At 43.5% G+C, this 19931-nt stretch overlaps 2 protein-coding genes across 20 annotated transcripts in view; one reads left to right on the plus strand and one right to left on the minus strand.

Moving 5' to 3' along the window:
* LOC136425461 (talin-1-like) overlaps positions 1 to 19931 on the minus strand; it is a 158448-nt gene that overhangs the window by 90059 nt on the left and 48458 nt on the right. For 18 of the 19 annotated variants that reach the window (XM_066414329.1, XM_066414328.1, XM_066414325.1 and 15 more), the window contains 5 exons: positions 19410 to 19464; positions 17354 to 17439; positions 16296 to 16340; positions 15214 to 15283; positions 14734 to 14876 (listed from right to left, as the gene is read on the minus strand). In XM_066414329.1, coding sequence (XP_066270426.1) covers positions 14734 to 14876; positions 15214 to 15283; positions 16296 to 16340; positions 17354 to 17439; positions 19410 to 19464 — 399 coding nt within the window. Of the gene's footprint in view, positions 1 to 14733; positions 14877 to 15213; positions 15284 to 16295; positions 16341 to 17338; positions 17440 to 19409; positions 19465 to 19931 lie in introns of all 19 variants that reach the window. The other variant, XM_066414326.1, reaches the window with a different exon arrangement.
* On the plus strand, positions 12505 to 14734 carry LOC136425467 (tripartite motif-containing protein 2-like). Its single transcript, XM_066414346.1, has one exon. The coding sequence runs from the start codon at positions 12514 to 12516 to the stop codon at positions 14335 to 14337; it is 1824 nt and encodes a 607-aa protein (XP_066270443.1). The 5' UTR covers positions 12505 to 12513; the 3' UTR covers positions 14338 to 14734.

Consider the following 19931-nt stretch of genomic DNA (forward strand, 5'->3'; position numbering starts at 1 on the left):
AGCATCCATATCTTGTCACGAGCATTATGATACATGTACTTCTAAAACACAGAGAAGATATCTTGTTCACCCCTACATGTACAAGTGGTACAGGCCAGTACAAATGTTTTGCAAATTGGCGTTCAAAACTTTGTCTCTAGGTTTAGTCAGAAGGTAGAATCATGGCGACTACACCGTTACGTTCAGAGGAGCCAATCCGAGAAGACTCATCCTGCTGTTTCAGTCTGGGCCTGAGTAGGAGCACCAGGGTGCACCCAGACCAGGAGGACCACAGTCAGGACTGTCTACAGGACAATGAGGAGGGTCAGGAGGCCTTGAAGAGTGGGGGAGGCAGCACCAACTCCTGTACAAACCCAGCCTGCCGCCTTTCAGCCCAAAGACACTCCAGTGCCAGGATTGGGACAAGTCACGGTCCAATCTCTCCCTGCAACTAGCGAAGAAGCAGCAAAGGACACAGGTAACCAAGAGCAAAAAGCCACAGACACCCTTGTGTTAGAACTGGGAAATCTGACAAGAACAGAGGGAAAAGATGACAAGGAAGGGACCAAGAAACGGATCAAGAAAGAGATCAAGAAAAAGATGAAGAAAAAGATCAAGAAAGTGTTAAGGAAAGTGATCAAGAAAGTGAGGATGAGTCTCAGCACGGTATTTTTAAAGGAGCCACAAGTGTGGTTGTGTCAGATGAGGGAGAAATTTTTGTGCTGGACGGAGGGTCCATTCGAGTTTTCACCCTTGAAGCAAAATTTCTCCGCCAGTTCCCTACAGCCTTGCCACGGAAAGAGGAGATGAGCCCACATGATGTGGCCATGGACGGGGAGGGGAACCTGTGGGTGGTGGGGAACACAGACTCTGCTGAGTTTGCTGTACAGTACAACAAACAGGGCAGGGTGCTGAGGAAGTTTGACCTCCTGAAGACATGGTGGGACAGAGGAGTTGCTGTGGACACCAGGAGGAACCACATCCTCATCACACAAACCACAGGAGAGGGGGACAACAAACATGGTGAAGTGCAGGTGTTCAGGCCAGATGGAACACTTGTGAGAACTGTGGGTCAGCAGCAGGGGATGAAGTGGCCATGGTACATCACTGTGGACGGGGAAGGAAACATTCTCGTGTCAGACTGTGATAATCACTGTATCCAAGTGTACAACGAGGACAGACAGTTTCTGTTCCAGTTTGGAGGTGAGGGAAGTGGTGAAAGTCAGCTGTGCAAACCCCTTGGTATCTGTACAGACAGGGCAGGTAACATCATTGTAGCAGACAGTTGGAACTGTAGTTTGAAAATGTTTGACAAGACAGGCAGATTCCTTAAACACATCACTACAGATATAGAAGAACCACAGGGTCTTGCTACCGTAACACAGGGACAGCTAGTAGCCACATATAAGTTCTATGAGAAGAAATCCTATAGCACATCTTATGATGAAAGTTGGGCATTCTGTATCATTTCCCAAGAGCCAGAACTGGGTCAGGTGACTATTCATTCTCTCCCTCCTGACAAAGAGGCAGAGGTCATAGGTCATCAGGAAAGTGAGTCTCTGCTTGGTAGGTTGATATTTGGAGGGAAGGGGCGACGGCCTGGAAAGTTTGATCAAACTGTAGGTGTGACTGTGTCTGAGGAGGGGGAGATCTTTGTAGCAGAGGAATACAGGACTAGAATTCATGTCTTCACCCTGCAGGGAACATTTGTCAGACAGTTCCCAACAATCGTGTCAGATGAAGAGTTGCTGAACACATACGACATAGCGCTGGACGGGGAGGGGAACCTGTGGGTGGTGGGGAACACAGGGTCTGGTGAGTTTGCTGTGCAGTATGACAAACAGGGCAGGGTGCTGGGGAAGTTTGACCTACAGGAACAGGGTGGGTGGTGGGACAGAGGAGTTGCCGTGGACACCAGGAGGAACCACATCCTCATCACACAAACCACAGAAGATGGGGACAACTGGCATGGTAGAGTTTTGGTGTTCAGACCAGATGGGACACTTGTGAGAACTGTGAGTCTGCAGCAGGGGATTAGGTTTCCACAGGACATCACTGTGGACAGGGAGGGGAACATTTTTGTGTTAGACGATGAAAATCACTGTGTCTTTGCGTACAGTAGAGATGGACAATTTCGGTTCAAGTTTGGAGACAGAGAAGTTGAGGAAAGTCAAGATGAAGATACAGACCAGGATGAAGATGAAAGTCAAGAAGATGTAGTAAGGAACAAAGATGACGAAGGTCAAATGGATGACCCCAAAGGCATCTGTACAGACAGTTCAGGAAATATCATTGTGGTGGACAGGGGATGTTTTCACGCCCGTGTAGAGATGTGGGACAAGACAGGCAAGTTTCTCTATCGTATCTTTGAAGATGACCTGTCGGACAGTTTGCCAGACGCTGTTGCCATGGCACCACAGGGGCAGCTGGTGGTGACTAGTTCCGGCCAGATAACTGTATTTGAGAAGGAGATGGCAGATCAACCTGAAAGGGTGGCGTTTGGTAGATTGGGAGAGAAACCTGGACAATTCAAAAGTCCCATTGGTGTAGCTGTGTCTGATCAAGGGGAGATCTTTGTAGCAGACTGTGAGAACAAGAGAATCCAAGTCTTCACCCTACAGGGAACATTCGTCAGAGAGTTCCCAACGGCCGTCCCAACAAACATGCCAGAATCTGATGATGATGATGAAATCTACTATTTCAACACTAAGTCTTATTCAATGGAACCACGTGATGTAGCCATAGATGGGGAGGGGAATCTGTGGGTGGTGAGCATGCGTGATGCTGTGCAGTACGACAAACAGGGCAGGGCACTGACGAGTATTGACCTGAATATGACAGTGTCAAGCAACAGAGGAGTTGCCGTGGACACCAGGAGGAACCACATCCTCATCACCGAAATCACATACACAGGAGGCTTGGACAACCAACCAGGTGAAGTTCTTGTGTTCAAACCAGAGGAGACACTTGAGAAACCTGTGGACGAGGAGGAGAACTTGTTTAAATCATTAGTATCAGGGCAGCAGGGGATGGAGCGTCCAGATTACATCACTGTGGATGGAGAAGGAAATATTCTTGTGTCAGACAATAACTGTGTCTATGTGTACAATGAGGACGGACAGTTTCTGTTCAAGTTTGGAGGTTTGGGAAGTGGTGAAGGTCAGCTGATCGATCCCCGTGGCATCTGTACAGACAGCACAGGGAACATCATTGTGGCAGACAGTTACAACAACCGTGTAGAGATGTTTGACAAGACAGGAAAATTCCTCAAACACATTGTTCCATTCATCAAGAAGCCACAAGCTGTTGCAATGTCACCACAGGGACAGCTAGTAGTGACTAGGTATACCACTTGCAATATGGTCAGTGTATTTCAGAACTACTGAAATTGACATCATGAGAACTACCCTCTTGAACAGCAATGCTTTAATCTTGGGTGACAACCAACACCAGGCTCCATTTTAAGCAACCACACTTCCAGGCATACCAGAACAAATATTGTGTAAATAGATGTCAAAAGTGAAAAAAAAGTTCACCGGAGGCAGATTCATGAGTTAACTAAAGAAATAATTCAGAGCCAAGTTTATAGCGTGTCAACTCTAATGTTAGATCATATCAAATTGCAAATCAACTTTTATGTACATGTATGTATATACTGCATTGATGCATTTATGGCAACAGTTTAGCAATGTCCTTTGTCATTGAATAATTTTGCTAGAATTGTCAAGATAGAGTGATCAAGCCTGCATCATTAACAACTTGAAGGATTTTTTGAAACTAAGTAAAATGTACAAGTATTGAATTTTACCAGGTTATCTTATAACTCAGATGCAAGATATGTTTTCCCATGTTAGCTGTACTCAGATCAGATTCCTTGTTCCTGCAGTGTTTAGTGATGTACAATGTAGTTTTGCAGTGATGTGGAAACAGTAAATGTAAATGTTGAAGAAGTGTTTAAAACCAAATTATATGCAAGCTACATGTAACTGTAAATAACAATCTTTGTCTTCATACTAAAAAATGTTAAAAGTGTAATGAAAGTGTTAATGCAATCACTTAAATTGTTATATCACCTGAAAATTATGATCATACTATAAGTCCCTAAAATTTGTAGAGATGCTGTCACATGTTTTACAAAATGAATGACTTTGTTTTCATAGCCAGATTAAAGTAAATAAAGACTGTATGACTTAACATTGTTGCAAATCTTTTGCTTGTGAATCATTGCATCAGTATATCTTCAACATCAAAAGCTACTGACATACAAAACACATCAACTTAAGTTTTGCACCAATCCCCAAAAGAATAAAGAAAAACATTCAATTTAGGTCACTTATCAAATATTTCCCCTCCCCCTGCAACTACTGTGTATAATTCAAACTGTTAGTGTTACAGCTAGCGCATGACTGATAAGAAATGTGTTTAAACTGTGCTGACTCTGTGCCTTAACTAATTGTAGAGTATCAGTAACCAACGTGGTTTTCAACATTACGTAGATACAAATGTACATGTATGCAGGTCAAAGGTATGGCAAGTTGCCTTGCTTGTTCATTAGACATGCTGGGGGGCACGTATGCCTGAGTATTTGAATACAAATACAGATATCTCAGAGCAAACAAGCACATGACTAACGCTACTTGGCTACATCGGCACTCACAGCCGAGCCAGATCAACAACAATACTAGGACAGGGATACTTTCAGCTGTAAGTACAACTTTTCTTTGCTTGTTAATTTTCTACGGCTAAGTTTCTAACTTTGAAGTTCTGGGATGTTTCCCTACCCTATTTTATACTATTTTTCATGACAAATAGTTCAAGAAAAGTTTCTGAAATAAAAAGAATGGTGTCTCCTTTAACCTTAAAAGCAGATAAGGCTATACAACATACTATCAACTACTTGGGAGGATAAAAATGGACCGTAAAATTGTCATTTTTTGAAAGAATATGAAATCTTTGTGCTACATGTACTTCAGTTTGGGTAAACTTCAGAATCTGCATGAAAATGACAAAAGATTATAAATGAACGATTATTCATAATCAGTACCATAAAATCAATCCACCTGTCTGTGCAGAAAAGTACACAAAAAAACAGCCCCAACTCCTTTCTTTTTAGAAATTTGTCTGTCCCTAAGACTACCCTGAGTATTGTATTGTATAATAGTACTCATTGTCTTCAAACATACATGTACTACGGACCTTCCATAGTTACTGTAAATGTTGTAAATGTTGAAAATGTTGAAGTGGTTTAATGTTTAGAGCTGTAAAACTAAACATACTAAAAATGCTTGTTCTTTCTTCTGTCTGGCTACCATATTATTTCAACCGCGAACTGAAAACCACAGAGAACAGTCCATTTCTACCACTGACAATATTAAATCCCTGAGAAGTTAAGGGCATTTACAGTATATAAGCTTGGAGTTTGTACATGTATGATCCGTATGTGATGCATGATCCATACGTGACCAGACCTCCTTATAATATCAACATGTGCCTTAAAGTTCTTGGGTTGCTAGCAAGTCACACAAAAGAGTGCACACTTCATAGCTGAGCGATACAAACACAGATATCTATGCGCAAACAAGTGTTCAGGTTGACTAATAAAGCTCAGGTGATAATAATAACCTTTGAAATGTGAGGTATTTAACTGGCTTTGAAGATAATCTCTCTACCATCTAGGGCAAACAAGCATATGACTAACTCTGCCCGCTTTAATTATGGCCCACTGGATCATACCAACTCAATCATCAACAGGGAGAAACTTCCACATATCAAATTTCCTTGTTACAATGCATTACATCTCATCTTTTTTTTTATTTTCCCCTTTTAGTAGTTATGAGGATTGACCTTTATACAACTGCTTCATTGTATGAAAAAACTTGAATGATTTTAAACCTTCTCCCCCTCGACACACACAAATATCTGCTTGAAATGTTACAGACCAGTGCAAATATTATGCAACAATTGGCACTTGAATCTTTATCACGTACAACTCAACATTTCAGCAGGGAGCAGAATCATGGCTTCTGCACCAATCCAAGCAGACCTGTCCTGCTGTATCTGCTTGGTGGCCTGTGGCAGAGCAAGAGTGCACCCCGGTGGGGAGACAGTGAGAGAAGACTGCCCACAGCACCATACAGGGGGCCAGGAGCTTCTCCCACTCAGAGCACAAGCACCAATTCCTGTTCAAACCCAGCCTGCTGCCTTTCAGCCCACAGACACCCCAGTGCCAGTATTGAGACATGTGACAGTTCTCCCATCTGCACCAATCGCAACAGAAACTGCAGTTGGTGATGGCACAGAAAAAGGCATAGGTCATCACCATGGTAACAAAGAGCAAGCGGTCCAGTCTCTCCCATCTGCACCAATCGCAACAGAAACTGCAGCTGGTGATGGCACAGAAAAAGGCATACGCCATCACCATGGTGACCAAGAGGTCTTTGACCCCCAAATCATGCCAGAGGCAGAGCTAGGATCAGAGGAGGCATGTGATCCACAAAGTGATGAAGAAAATGCGGATGAGTCTCAACCAGGAACATTTGAGTACGCTTCTGGTGTGGCTGTGTCAGAGGGAGGGGAGATCTTTGTGGCAGAAAGGGAGAAGCAAAGAATCCAAGTCTTCACCCTGCAGGGAACATTCGTCAGACAGTTCCCAACAGTCATGCCAGATGGACAGGAGATGAAGCCAGATGACACAGCCATTGACGGGGAGGGGAATGTGTGGGTGGTGGGGAATCTGTGGGTTGAGGGGGAGGTAGAAGCCGTGGATGGTTCAAGTGAGAACTCAAGTGAAATGGGAAGCTCACATTACCTACATGTAGCTGTACAGTACAATAAACAGGGCAGGGTGCTGAGGAAGTTTGACCTACAGGAGTCAGACGAGAACAGAGGAGTTGCTGTGGACACCATGAGGAACCACATCCTCATCACACACACCACAGGAGACGGGGACGACAGACAAGGTGAAGTTTTGGTGTTCAGGCCAGATGGGACACTTGTGAGAACTGTGGGTCAGCAGCAGGGGATGGAACGCCCAGGGTGCATCACTGTGGATGGGGATGAGAACATTCTTGTGTCAGACTGGGGCACTAACTGTATCTTTGTGTACAATGAGGATGGACAGTTTCTGTTCAAGTTTGGGGGTTATGGAAGTGGTAAGGGTCGACTAAACGGTCCCCAAGGCATCTGCACAGACAGGGCAGGAAACATTATTGTGGCAGACTGTGGAAACAGTCGTGTGGAGATGTTTGACAAGACAGGCAGATTCCTCAAACACATCTCTATAGACTTGGAGTTGTCCAGGCCTGTTGCTATGGCATCACAGGGGCAGCTGGTGGTGACTTATGGGATAGAAGATCAACACACTAATGGTCAAGCATTCTGTGTATTCACACCAGAGCTGGACAAAGTGACAGCCCATTCTGTCCCAGCTACACTTCTGGCAGAGGTCACAGGTCACAAAGAAAATGAGTCTCTGCCTGGCAGGATAACATTTGGTGGGGTGGGACGAAGGCAAGGGAAACTGTGCTACCCTGTTGCTGTGACTGTGTCGAAGGAAGGGGAGATCTTTGTGGCAGAAGAAGGCAGGACAAGAATCCAAGTCTTCACTCTGCAGGGAACATTTGTGTGTCAGTTCCCAACAGTTGTGTCAAATGGAGAGGAGATGGAACCACGGGATGTGGCCATGGACGGGGAGGGGAACCTGTGGGTGGTGGGGTGGGTAGACTCTGATGAGTGTGCTGTGCAGTACAACAAACAGGGCAGGGTGCTGAGGAAGTTTGACCTACAGAAGACACGGGGGGACAGAAGAGTTGCCGTGGACACCAGGAGGAACCATATCCTTTTGGCACATACCACTGGAGACATTCTGTATGAAGAGGGAGTTTATCGACGTAAGATAATGGAAGACAATCGACAAGGTGAAGTACGGGTGTTCAGGCCAGATGGGACACTTGTGAGAACAGTTGGTCAGCAGATGGGGATGAAGAATCCAATATCTATCACTGTGGATGGGGAAGGGAACATTCTTGTGTTAGATGGTGGCAATCGTTGCGTCTATGTCTACCATGAGAACGGACAGCCTTTGTTCAAGTTTGGAGGTGGAGAATATAAAGATCCGTTTCATGATGATGAACCCTGTAGAATCTGTACAGACAGTGCAGGAAACATCATTGTGGCATGCAAGTACAGCGGTATAGAGGTGAGGGACAAGACAGGCAATTTCCTCTATTGCATCTTTGAGGACTACGAGAGTTCGTCAGAGGCTGTTGCCATGGCACCACAGGGACAGCTGGTAGTAACAGGTACAAGCAACATGATTACAGTATTTGACAAGGAGTTGGTGAGTCAGTCTGACAGGGTGACAGTTGATAAAAAGGGACAGCACCCTGGGCAATTTCAGGAACCCACTGGTGTGGCTGTGTCAGAGGAAGGGGAGGTCTTTGTAGCAGAAAAGGAGAACCAGAGAATCAAAGTCTTCACCCTGCAGGGAACATTTGTCAGACAGTTTACAACATTTGTGCCAGGTGGACAGAAGATGGAACCAGAGGATGTGGCCATGGATGGAGAGGGGAACCTGTGGGTGGTGGGGGTGACAGAAGCTGTACAGCACAACAAAGATGGCAAGATGAGAAAGTTTGACCTACAGCGTTGGGCATCTTACAGAGGAGTTGCTGTGGACAGAAGGAGGAATCAAATCCTTGTAACACAAGGCACAGGAGACTGGAATAACCACCAAGGTGAAGTGCAGGTGTTTGAGCCAGATGGAACACTTGTGAGAACTTTGGGTCAGCAGCAGGGGATGAAAGATCCAAGGGGCATCATTGTGGACGGGGAAGGGAACATTCTTGTATCAGACTGGGACAATCACTGTGTTTATATTTACAAGGAGGACGGACAGTTTCTGTTCAAGTTTGGACGCAAAGGGAGTGGTGAAGGTCAATTAATCAATCCTAAAGGCATCTGTACAGACAGGGCAGGAAACATCATCGTGGTAGACCATGGAAACAGCCGTGTGGAGATGTTTGACAAGACAGGCAGGTTCATCAAACACATCATGATCACTACAGATTTGGAGTTGTCTGGGGTTATTGCTATGGCAACACAGGGGCAGCTAGTGGTGACTTACGAGATACGGGACAAAGTCACTAACGAGGATAATGAAGCATTCTGTGTATTCTCACCAGAGCTGGACAAAGTGACAGCCCATTCTGTCCCAGCTTCATTTCTGGCAGAGCTAAAGGCTCAGAAGAAAAGTGAGTCTCTGCCTGGCAGGATCACATTTGGTGGGGAGGGACGACGGCTGGGGAAACTTTGTCCTGCAGGTGTGGCTGTGTCTCAAGAAGGGGAGATCTTTGTAGCAGAAATCCAACGAACAAGAATTCAGGTCTTTACCCTGCAGGGAACATTCGTCAGATACTTCACAACAGTCATGCCAAATGGAGAGGAGATGTACTCACGTGATGTGGCCATGGACGGGGAGGGGAACTTGTGGGTGGTGGGTAAAACAGAGTCTGCTGAGTTTGCTGTGCAGTACGACAAACAGGGTAGGGTGCTGAGGAAGTTTGACCTACAGAATACAGTTGTTGATAACTCTAGGCACAAATTTCGAAGAGTTGCCATGGACACCAGGAGGAACCACATCCTCATCACACAATCCACAGGAGATCTAGATGGAGTGCAGGTATTCAGGCCAGACGGAACACTTGTGAGAACTGTGGGTCAGCAGCAGGGGATGAAAGGCCAGCTGGGCATCACCGTGGACAGGGAAGGGAACATTCTTGTGACATATAGGGGCAGTAACTGTATCTATGTATACAATGAGTACGGACAATTTCTGTTCAAGTTTGGAGATGGGGAAGATGATGAAATTCAGGAAGATGATGAGGGTAAGCTGAGCCAACCCCAAGCTATCTGTACAGATAGAACGGGAAACATCATTGTGTCAGACGAGGGATCTGAGCACAGTCGTGTAGAGGTATGGGATAAGAGAGGCAAGTTCCTCTATCGTATCAGTGAAAACATTGACCGTTTGCCACGGGCTGTTGCCATGGCACCACAGGGACAACTGGTGGTGGCTGGCCAAAATGTTACCGTATTTGACAAGGACATGATGACTAAGTCTAGCGGGGTCAAATTTGGCAGCTGGGGAGTGCAACCTGGACAGTTCAGATATCCCTTTGGTGTTGTTGTGTCAGAGGAAGGGGAGATCTTTGTAGCAGACAGGGAGAACCAGAGAATCCAAGTCTTCACCCTGCAGGGAACATTCATCAGACAGTTCCCAACATTCGCATCAGATGGAGAGGAGATGTATCCAGGTGACGTGGCAATGGACGGAGAGGGGAACCTGTGGGTGGTGGGGTGGACACAGTCTGCTGAGTTTGCTGTGCAGTACAACAAACAGGGCAGGGTGCTGAGGAAGTTTGACCTACAGAAGAATCAGTGGGAGAGAGGAGTTGTCGTGGACACCAGGAGGAACCACATCTTTGTTACACAGACAACAGGAGACGCGCCTGAAGTACATGGTGAAGTGCAAGTATTCAGCCCAGATGGGACACTTGTGAGAACAGTGGGTCAGCAGCAGGGGATGGAGTACCCAGAGCGCATCACCGTGGACGGGGAAGGGAGGATTCTTGTGTCAGACGTATGGCATCACTGTGTCTATGTGTACGATGCGGACGGACAGTTTCTGTTCAAGTTTGGAGGTGAGGGAAGTGGTGAAGGTCAGCTGCTTGGGCCCCGTGACATCTGTACAGACAGGGCAGGTAACATCATTGTGGTAGACTATGAAACCAGCTGTGTGAAGATGTTTGACAAGACAGGCAAATTCCTCAAACACATCTCTGTGGACATGAGAGAGCCCGGTGCTGTTGCCGTGGCACCACAGGGACAGCTGGTGGTCACCTATCTGCATCACCACAAAGTTGTTGTATTTCAGAATTCGAAGTAATGAAATTGACATCACAAATTCTACCAAGTTAAAAAAAGGCAAAATTGCACTTTTGGGCTGACAACAGAATATGACTCCCCCCCATTTTAGGCAATGCCACTTACCATGAACAAATTTGAAAAGGAACTAATTCTATGCATCCCAAGTTCAACCATATCAGGACAAATATTGTTCTATCAGGTGTCTGAAGAGGACAAAGTTCACCTGGGGTGGAGCCATGAATATAATTATGAAAAATAATCTGGACAGTGCCAACCATGTAGTGTGTCAACTTTAATATTATTTAGATATACATGAATCCATACTAATTAAACATTGTATGTTACATACTAAGTAATTAACAAATTGTGGTACCCATCAAACATTAACAGGTTTCCTGATTATTATAATGTTGATTTCATTTTAACAATTGTAAAATACTTTTTGTGCTGTGTTGTGCTGTAGTGATACAAAACATGTTTTCTATAGTCAATACAGGGCAATGAATCTGTAGTACTAAGTAGTAGACAGTATTAAGCATTTGAAAACTCAGAAGTACATGATAAATATAAAGCATATTTCAAGTATGTAAGCAAACAAATAGAGTGTGCAGATTTTAATTAATTATGCTAAGTTTCCTACAAGCTCTGTACATAGTAGTCAGTTGTTATCTTCCTAATCAATAAATGTATATACCTTACTGGCATAACTACTAATTTTCTTTGATACTGTGCCAGAGCATGACTTGCAAAATTCACATTATTTCAATTTTCAAAATAATGAAATAATATAGAAATGTTTGACAATAATGTTATCACAAACGTAACCTGTACATATACTGTAACTAGAGTTAGTGGAGTGGTATGTACTTTTGAGTCTGCCTTTATAAGACATATAATTGTTGTTGCTAATACCGTTATATTGCTTTTTGTAGCTGACAATGAGCTAGTGACTTGTATAATTTAATGTCAAGCTATCCGATATTCAAAGAAATAATGACCTTGTGCAGTGTGCTTTGAAAAGATAATTGAACTGTCATTCTTCTGTATTGAGAAATTAAACCTGTTGAACTGATCACTTTCAAGCCTTTATGTGTTTGATGTTAAGATTTTATCTATAATTAGTATCACAACCAAAGAAATTTATGAATGAGATCTTTTAATACAGTAAATTAGATTTAATGTTCCATAAGTTAAGGAATTCAAATTTATAAAATAGAAGGGAAGAATTTATATAAAAAGCAACCATTATTGGAAAAACTTTTACACTATGATAAATCTGACTTGAAATATTTATGTTCGCAGTTTTCATGGTCACTTTTCCACCACAAACTTATGGCACCCACAAAATAGGAGCTAGAATGTCCACCAAAGCCTTTCCTTTTGTTGTCCTACAAGAATGCACAATGGCCAGAAGACTGGCTGCAACTAAAGACCACCCATACCCACAAACACAAATTTGTTGTGAAGGTTGTCACTAAAGCTGGCCCCAAGCCAAAAATTGTTATTTGAACCTAATGATACCCCCCTCCTAGCCATCCAAGATGGACCAGTCAAGGTAACATGACCTTTGCCCTCGGGCGGGGCTGCCACATTAGAAAAACAAACAAGATGGCGGCGGCAAAACCACAGAGCCTCGGGCAGCACATTCTACAGGAAGAACTGACCTGCAGCATCTGCCTGGAGCTGTTCACCAGGCCCAAGGTGCTTCCCTGTCAGCACACCTTCTGTCAGGACTGCCTACAGGTGTATTTTGCAGACTCACAAGAACCCTCAAAGTGTCCCACCTGTGACCTTGAGGTCAGTCTATCACCTGAAGGAGTTACGTGTCTACCTGAGAATCAATCTGCCGCAAAAATGTGTGAAAAACTCCAGAAAACTGCTGCAAATACTGACAAACAAGCCAAGCCTAGAAACAGGTGCAGCACGCACCCCTCTGAAGACTATAGGCTGTACTGTACACAGTGTAATGTACCGGTTTGTTATGTTTGTCTGGAGCAAACTCATGACGGCCACAGCATGACGTCAATAAAGAAAGCCACCAGGGAACGCAAACCTGCCGTTCAGACGCTTCTTAAAGAAGGGAAGGAAATTCTAGGTACCTACCACGACGCTCTCAAGGACATGAGGGAGGACGAGAAACGCTTACTTGAGAAGAAGAAGGAAACAGACAGAAACATCATTGAGGCTTACGAGAGGACGCTGAAGGAGTTCGAGCGGACGGCGAACCGTTTACGTCAACGAATTCAGGAGAAACACGACGAGAACACGGCAGCACGGCAGAGACAGATGGAGAGCGTACAGCGAGAAGTTGACGAGTTGGCAGCTGCTTGCGAACGGGCGGAGCAAGAAATGACGCAAGGTGATGAAACCTTTCTTGTGCGTGAAGATTGTTTGACAGAAGTCGTTAAGAGATATCGAGGGGCGCCCCTGCCACCCCCTCTTCGCACTCAAGTCATTGACTTTCATCCCAAGAACTTCGACAACATGCCTGAATCGTTAGGTGAAATAGTTGTTGGGGCTACTGCAGCTATGTTAAAGGGCAAAGGTGATCACCAAGGTCAAGGTCGGCAGCAGGACAGGGTGACCTTTGGGGGTCAGGGGTCAGAAGAGGGTAAGTTTGACCAGCCGTTTGGTGTGGCTGTGTCAGAGGAAGGGGAGATCTTTGTGGCAGACTTTGGAAACAGGAGGATCCAAGTCTTCACCCTGCAGGGAACATTCGTCCGACAGTTCCCAACAGTCATGCTAAACCGAGTAAGCAAACAACGTGACTCTGCATCTTTCCAGAGGATGTACCCACACGATGTGGCCATGGACGGGGAGGGGAACCTGTGGGTGGTGGGGAACACAGACTCAACCCAAGCTGCCGTACAGTACAACAAACAGGGCAGGGTGCTGAGCAGGATCGACTTACTACACACCAACTGGTTCCGCAGCGTTGCCATGGATACCAGGAGGAACCAGCTCCTCATCACCAAGGCAACGGGAGACTTCGGGACATGGCAGGGCGATGTCGAGGTATTCACACCAGACGGGACACTTGTGAGAACTGTGGGGGAACAGCAGGGGAAGCGACCGCGATATCTCGCAGTCGACAGCGAAGGAAACATTTTCGTCTCGCAGTTCACACACCACAGCGTGTCTGTATTTGACCGTGACGGAGAGTTCAAGCTCAAGTTCGGAGAAGAGGGAAATGGAGGAAACAGGCTGATTAGACCAAGCGGCATCTGTGCTGTGTATTCTGGCAATGTCGTGCTGTGTGACACCGGTACGACGGAGCCAGGGCGCGTGGCGATGTTCGACAACTTTGGCAGGTTTCTCAAGAACGTTGCGACGGACATGAAGCGTCCTTGGGCAGTTGCCATGGCAATACAAGGACAGCTGGTGGTCACAGACTGCCAGGACCACACTGTCACAATTTTCCACAGTATTTGAAAACAACAGTAGGTGTACATGGCCACCCTAAACTGGCAAAAGTTCAAACCTTTCTGTACTTGGACATGGATGGAGTGATAAAAAACTTAAACAAAAAACAAAAGGTACAGGCATTGAGCAGTGCTATACGTGGATGACTCAAATAAAGTGTCTAAAGTACCTACAACAGCAATCCATGTGGTTGATGTTTTGGCTTAATAGAGGGGCTAGTATGTGCAAGTATACAGGTAAGCTTATTACACTTCACACTGCAGCAGCGACACCTTGCAGCAGTACAAAGTATTGCAGGTACAAGCTGATTGGAACCAGGAGCTCAACTGTGAGGCTGCTTCCAGTTAAAGCTATTGGGATATGACACTACAGGGACATCTATAAACAGATAAGAAAATTCCCTACCTGTACATAGAGCAGGTTGAGCTGTACGGGGTCCCTGGAGTCCACATTCTGGTCCGAGTAGAAAAACTTCCTCCTCAGCAAGAGAGTCTCTGTGTCATCAATGCCCTGTTCTCTCAGGGTGCGCCCGTGGTCCAACCAGTTCACTGGGGAAGTAGAGAGATTACTGTTACTTAAAGGAAAACCACAAGTCTTAAAGAACATGAACCACAGGAGCTTTTCTGTGAGCGTTATGGAAAAAAAAAAGTGACCTAGGCAATCACTCGTTTACACAAAAATAACAGCTTAATACAACCAGACGATGAAAATGTACCATCTTAATAATTCTATTATTATCAAGTATTTTTCTATATTCTATGGAAACACAAATATTTTGATACATAAGAGTAAGTTAAAACATTCATAGCAACATTTCAGCAAGAAAATGGATTGGAACTTTACATAAGGTACATAAGTTGCTGGATGACTACAAAATGTACTTACGCTCGTCGTCTGTGTGGAGTTTCTTCTTCAGCGCTTCCATCTTCTTCTCATCCCTCTGCAGGGTTCGGTCCTGTGCAGTGCAGTGTAAAATCATGGGATGTCAGCATCAATCATCAATTAATCAATATATCAATACATCAGTCAATGTATCAATCAATCAATCAATCAAGCAATACATAAATCAATGATTATTGATCATTTCATACAGACTTAAACACACTTCTTTGAGTTCAAATAAGAGGTCAGGAGTGAACAGGAAGTATCTGTAAATTAGTCCATCCATATGATGTTGAATTTTTCTGTTGACATATTAAATGCATGTATCACCTATTGAATAAATGAGAAAACATGGCGCTATTGAGTGTTGGCATTTACAGAAACATTTCAGAAAGAAACAAAGTAGCATCTACATTATTGTGTCTTCAAAGAAAGGCAAGGCATGTCTGCATATAATTGAGTGATTGAATGAGATGCCAATGTTTAATTTTTGTATATTAAAATCAAATCTTTACAAGCGATCCTTCCAAAAGTTCATCTTTTCTCTCTGACATTGACCTTAGTTATCACATCTTCTTCTTGGCAACAACAGTAGAAGTTCAAGGCAAGCGAGGTCAGGGGTTAGTTCTCGTCAAATCAGACCACACACAGATACAAGTACATTGAAGGCAGTGTCTAGAATCAACCAATACTCCCTCCTGCGATTACACCATGCATCAAGTACAGTACATGTACACTATATATTTGTGCTTGCGGGCTGTTTTTTCTCTGGTCACATAAATAGACAAATCAACAGCAGAAATAGACAAATTGACAGAAGAAATCGTGGAGCAAATATCCTTAAATTTGTGTACTGTTAGGGTGCATAGACAAGTGGTTATTAGGTAGTCACAAAATTCAGGCACAGAAAAAATGACTGTCTTAGCCACCAGTGGCTAAACAGTTTGACACACAGGCACTGAGTTTGGATGCAGATGACAGCAACACAGGACAAGCAAATGACCGTCATGTTCCATGCCATGGTTGCCATGACTACTGGCATGGTTGCTGTGACTACTGGCAGTTGCCATGGCAACGCGACTTACCAAACTCAGCCGTGTCATCGTTCGCGTCATGGTACCGTAGTAATTCTTATTCAGCGGGCGGAGAAGAACAGAGCGAGAGAAGAAAGATGGTGAGATGGAGAGAATGAGAAAAAGAGGAGAGAAGTAGAGATCACAGAGCGAGTGAACGTGGTAAAAACAAAATCAAACTTTGGGCCATTCCATTAAAACTTGAGGGAGGGATGCAAATTAAAAAAGCTGCTAAATCTTTTTCCAATATTCTCTCTTAAGACAATCAATTTTTTTGAGGTCACTCAAGCTTGCTTTTCACTAAATCATGTATCACAATTTCTTTATACACAATTTCTTTAAAAGCTTTAAAACATGCCTGCACCCCCCTCAATAAGAACTTAATGGAATGGCCCTGTAGCAACAAGTTTAAGCAGTTCAAACATAGTTATAAGATTAAAGAAATACAAAAGAAACAAAAACTTCATCCAAGAAGCAACACCCATATGTCATAAAATTGCATAATCCTGTGAGACATTAGGAGACTTTATCATTCCTTCATCATTTTGCAATTATCTTTCTTAATGATAAGAGTAGATCATTCCATTGTATGACATAGGGGTGTGACAACTGGAAAGGGAGTTCAGCATAGCAGCAGACAGGAGGGAAGAAGCAAAGAAAGAGATGAGAAAGTTCAAAATAAATTTTAGACGTATTTCTTTCAGCGACTGATTTATAGCAACTTCCCTTGTAGGAAATCCTGGGGACCATTCATGATCATCAATGTTTGACACCAAGCAAAATCTAACCATTGAACAAAGCTTTAAATCATAGTGGCAAAATTAAAGAAAACTCTAAAGAAAATTTCAAGACATAAGAAACCAGAACACAAGTGTTCGGAATGGTTTATGAAATTCATGTACAATTTGATAAACGTTTTTGTTCACAAAAGCTACACAAGTCGCCTGATAGCATTCCCTTGGTGGTGTAAGATTTTGCTTGCTGCAAACATTGATGCTACAGATCGGTCCCCAGTCCTATGAGTGTCTGCGGATATGAAGTAGAAAGGTACGTACGCTGATTCCTCCTACCTTCTTGACGGGGGTGGGGGGCTCGGCCGCCTCTCGAATCTTCTCACCCTCCCGAACCAGCGAGTACTCATCGTGGTTCGTGATGCCTGCAGGATGAAAAGATGAAGAAGTCATGATCAACATTATCTAACATCAACACAATAAGAGGGTTCATTTCTGCTTCTGCTATAAAAAAATATTTGCAGTCATAAAACAGGCAACATAAATACAACTTGCAATTTGCAGAAAGAAAATTGAGATTGCTAAAAAATTTTTGTCAAATAGAATCATTCATTTTCAATCCATGAAACAATGTTGAATACTGTGCTTAGAAAACAAGTCCTCCCCCCCCCCCCAAAAAAAAAACACATAATATTCAAACGTGTACATTGTTCTTTTGGTAGAAAAGGAAGTTTTTCAATTCCAACCTACAACAGTAAGTTGCTGGCCCCTACCCAACTTTTAGTTTTGAGCAAACACAGTGTCTTACTTACCTTTCCTGTTGTACAATTCTCACTAACCTCCTTTTGAAACCCTCTAAGGCACACATGGCAATCCTGCTTATTTTCTTCCACCGAGAACATCTCAAAGACCTTCTGTACATCCTTAAGACAACTAGAACCATCTTCAAGACTTTGTGAAGCCTGCTGGATAGTCTTAAACCTTGCCAAGACATGGTAACGGTTTTTTGAGATGCGACCGTTTTTCTGGCTCGAAACAACTGACGCTGACAAAGGAGGTATCTTTTTATCTGAGTTTTCCGTTTTGAAAAATGCTAATCTTGAAACAGCAGACGTATTACTCAATCCTAGGGGAAGGAAGTGATATTTCAAAGGCGGTCGGACGTCTTGCTGAGTTGTAGAAACCAAACTTTTTCAACCCACACACTTCTTTTATTCTTTCCTACAATTACATTAGACTTTGTCAACATGCACTCTTCCTACAGTTAAACTCAAAGAAACGTTTTTCATTTCCTCTGGTATCACTGACCCCCATTTTAAAGTAAAACGACCCTCTTCCTGCATAGGATGTACACAGATTTGGGACACCGCACTTCATAATTAGGGGTGGGCAGGCCACACTTCTCTCAACATTGAAAAAGATTGACAGGACCACCCCACTTGCTGTACTTTTCTGCCAGCATCCCTAAAAAGCAATGGTACAGTCCAATTTATGCTCACACTCTTCTTGTAACTGGAACAGACCACATCCAAAAAAGGGGGATCAGGGCCTAACCCTAATTAGTAGACCCCCTTCTGAAGGCAGCAGTTTTAACATTTAATGACCCAGAAACTGCATTGTCCAACTTCGCCTGACTGGAAACGGAACAGACAGCGTAATCACCAAGGTCGCGACCTCTGCATCCCCCAAAACCCACCCCCGGGTTATTTGCGGACACTTCTGTCCCTTTTTCTGCGGTAATTTCGCGACCCCCGCTGGGATTTCGTCACAGTTGGTCGTTTCTTCCGATGTTTTAACCACCGCCCCTGACCTCCGTCTTCCTTGTTTGCAGATTTTTTCGTTTCAGCGTTTCCTACGTTTTTCTTTCAAGACGCAGCTGGTGGCTGTTTCTGTGCCAAATTGGCTGAGATAATATTTCCTGATGCCGAATTTTCATATCTTTCAGATTTAATGGAACAAAGTTAACCAGTACAGTCAGCCTTTCTAATAGGCTTGGGTTTTTCCTGATCTTTTTATGGGGAAAACTTCAGTAAACATGTCTTTTGTAATAATTATAGTAATTTTCAACCCTCTAGGAGATGGCAGAAATGGTATATAATAATCATTTTAACAGATATGGTGGTGTTCAAAATAAAACCTTAAAGAATAAAAAATGACTGCAGTCAAAACTGCCCAAAAAGACCACTCAGGGGACGGATCTTGTCTATGTTGACAGGTGATCACTAATATAATAGACGAAGACAATGGGAAACATCATCAAAGGGATGTGTGTATTTATGTAGAGGTGGTCACTTGTACGTGTTTGACTGTAACAGATGGGAAAATTTAGGATGTAACAGAACATCTTTTTATTTGTTTTTAATTATAATCTGTATGATTCCTGAGTGTTTCTCACCTATACGTGTGCAGATGGTGACCAGTAACTGGGCAACTGTGTGGCTGTCGTCAACCTGGAAACACAGGAAACATAGCATCACGTTAGAGAACAACATTCACAATCAAGTAAACATAGCATCACATTAGAGAACAACATTTGTGTTTGTAGTAAACACAATATTTAATTTTTTACATTGATGGAACAACATTAACAATGACAGTAAACATAAACATACATTAAGCACTACACCACCCTAAAGATTCATAAATAAATAAATCAATAAATAAATATTGAAACATAATTTTGCTGCCTTCAACTTCATAACACAATGCTTCAAAATTAGTCAATTTGGTTATCTTTTTTCTTGCCTAGCAGTTTCATTTGCTTTCAATTTTTTATACCTGTTACTGTAATCAACTACATCTGAAGGCAAATCTTAATGCTTTTCAAAACAATGGCTATATTTTGGAAGACTACAAGAGTCAGGAACAGATGTGCTGTGCTACAGCCAGCTGTTTTAACGTCGCCCTGACTTGATTC

Source organism: Branchiostoma lanceolatum, chromosome 19 (genome assembly GCF_035083965.1).
Source record: "Branchiostoma lanceolatum isolate klBraLanc5 chromosome 19, klBraLanc5.hap2, whole genome shotgun sequence".
Classification (NCBI taxonomy): Eukaryota; Metazoa; Chordata; class Leptocardii; order Amphioxiformes; family Branchiostomatidae; genus Branchiostoma; species Branchiostoma lanceolatum.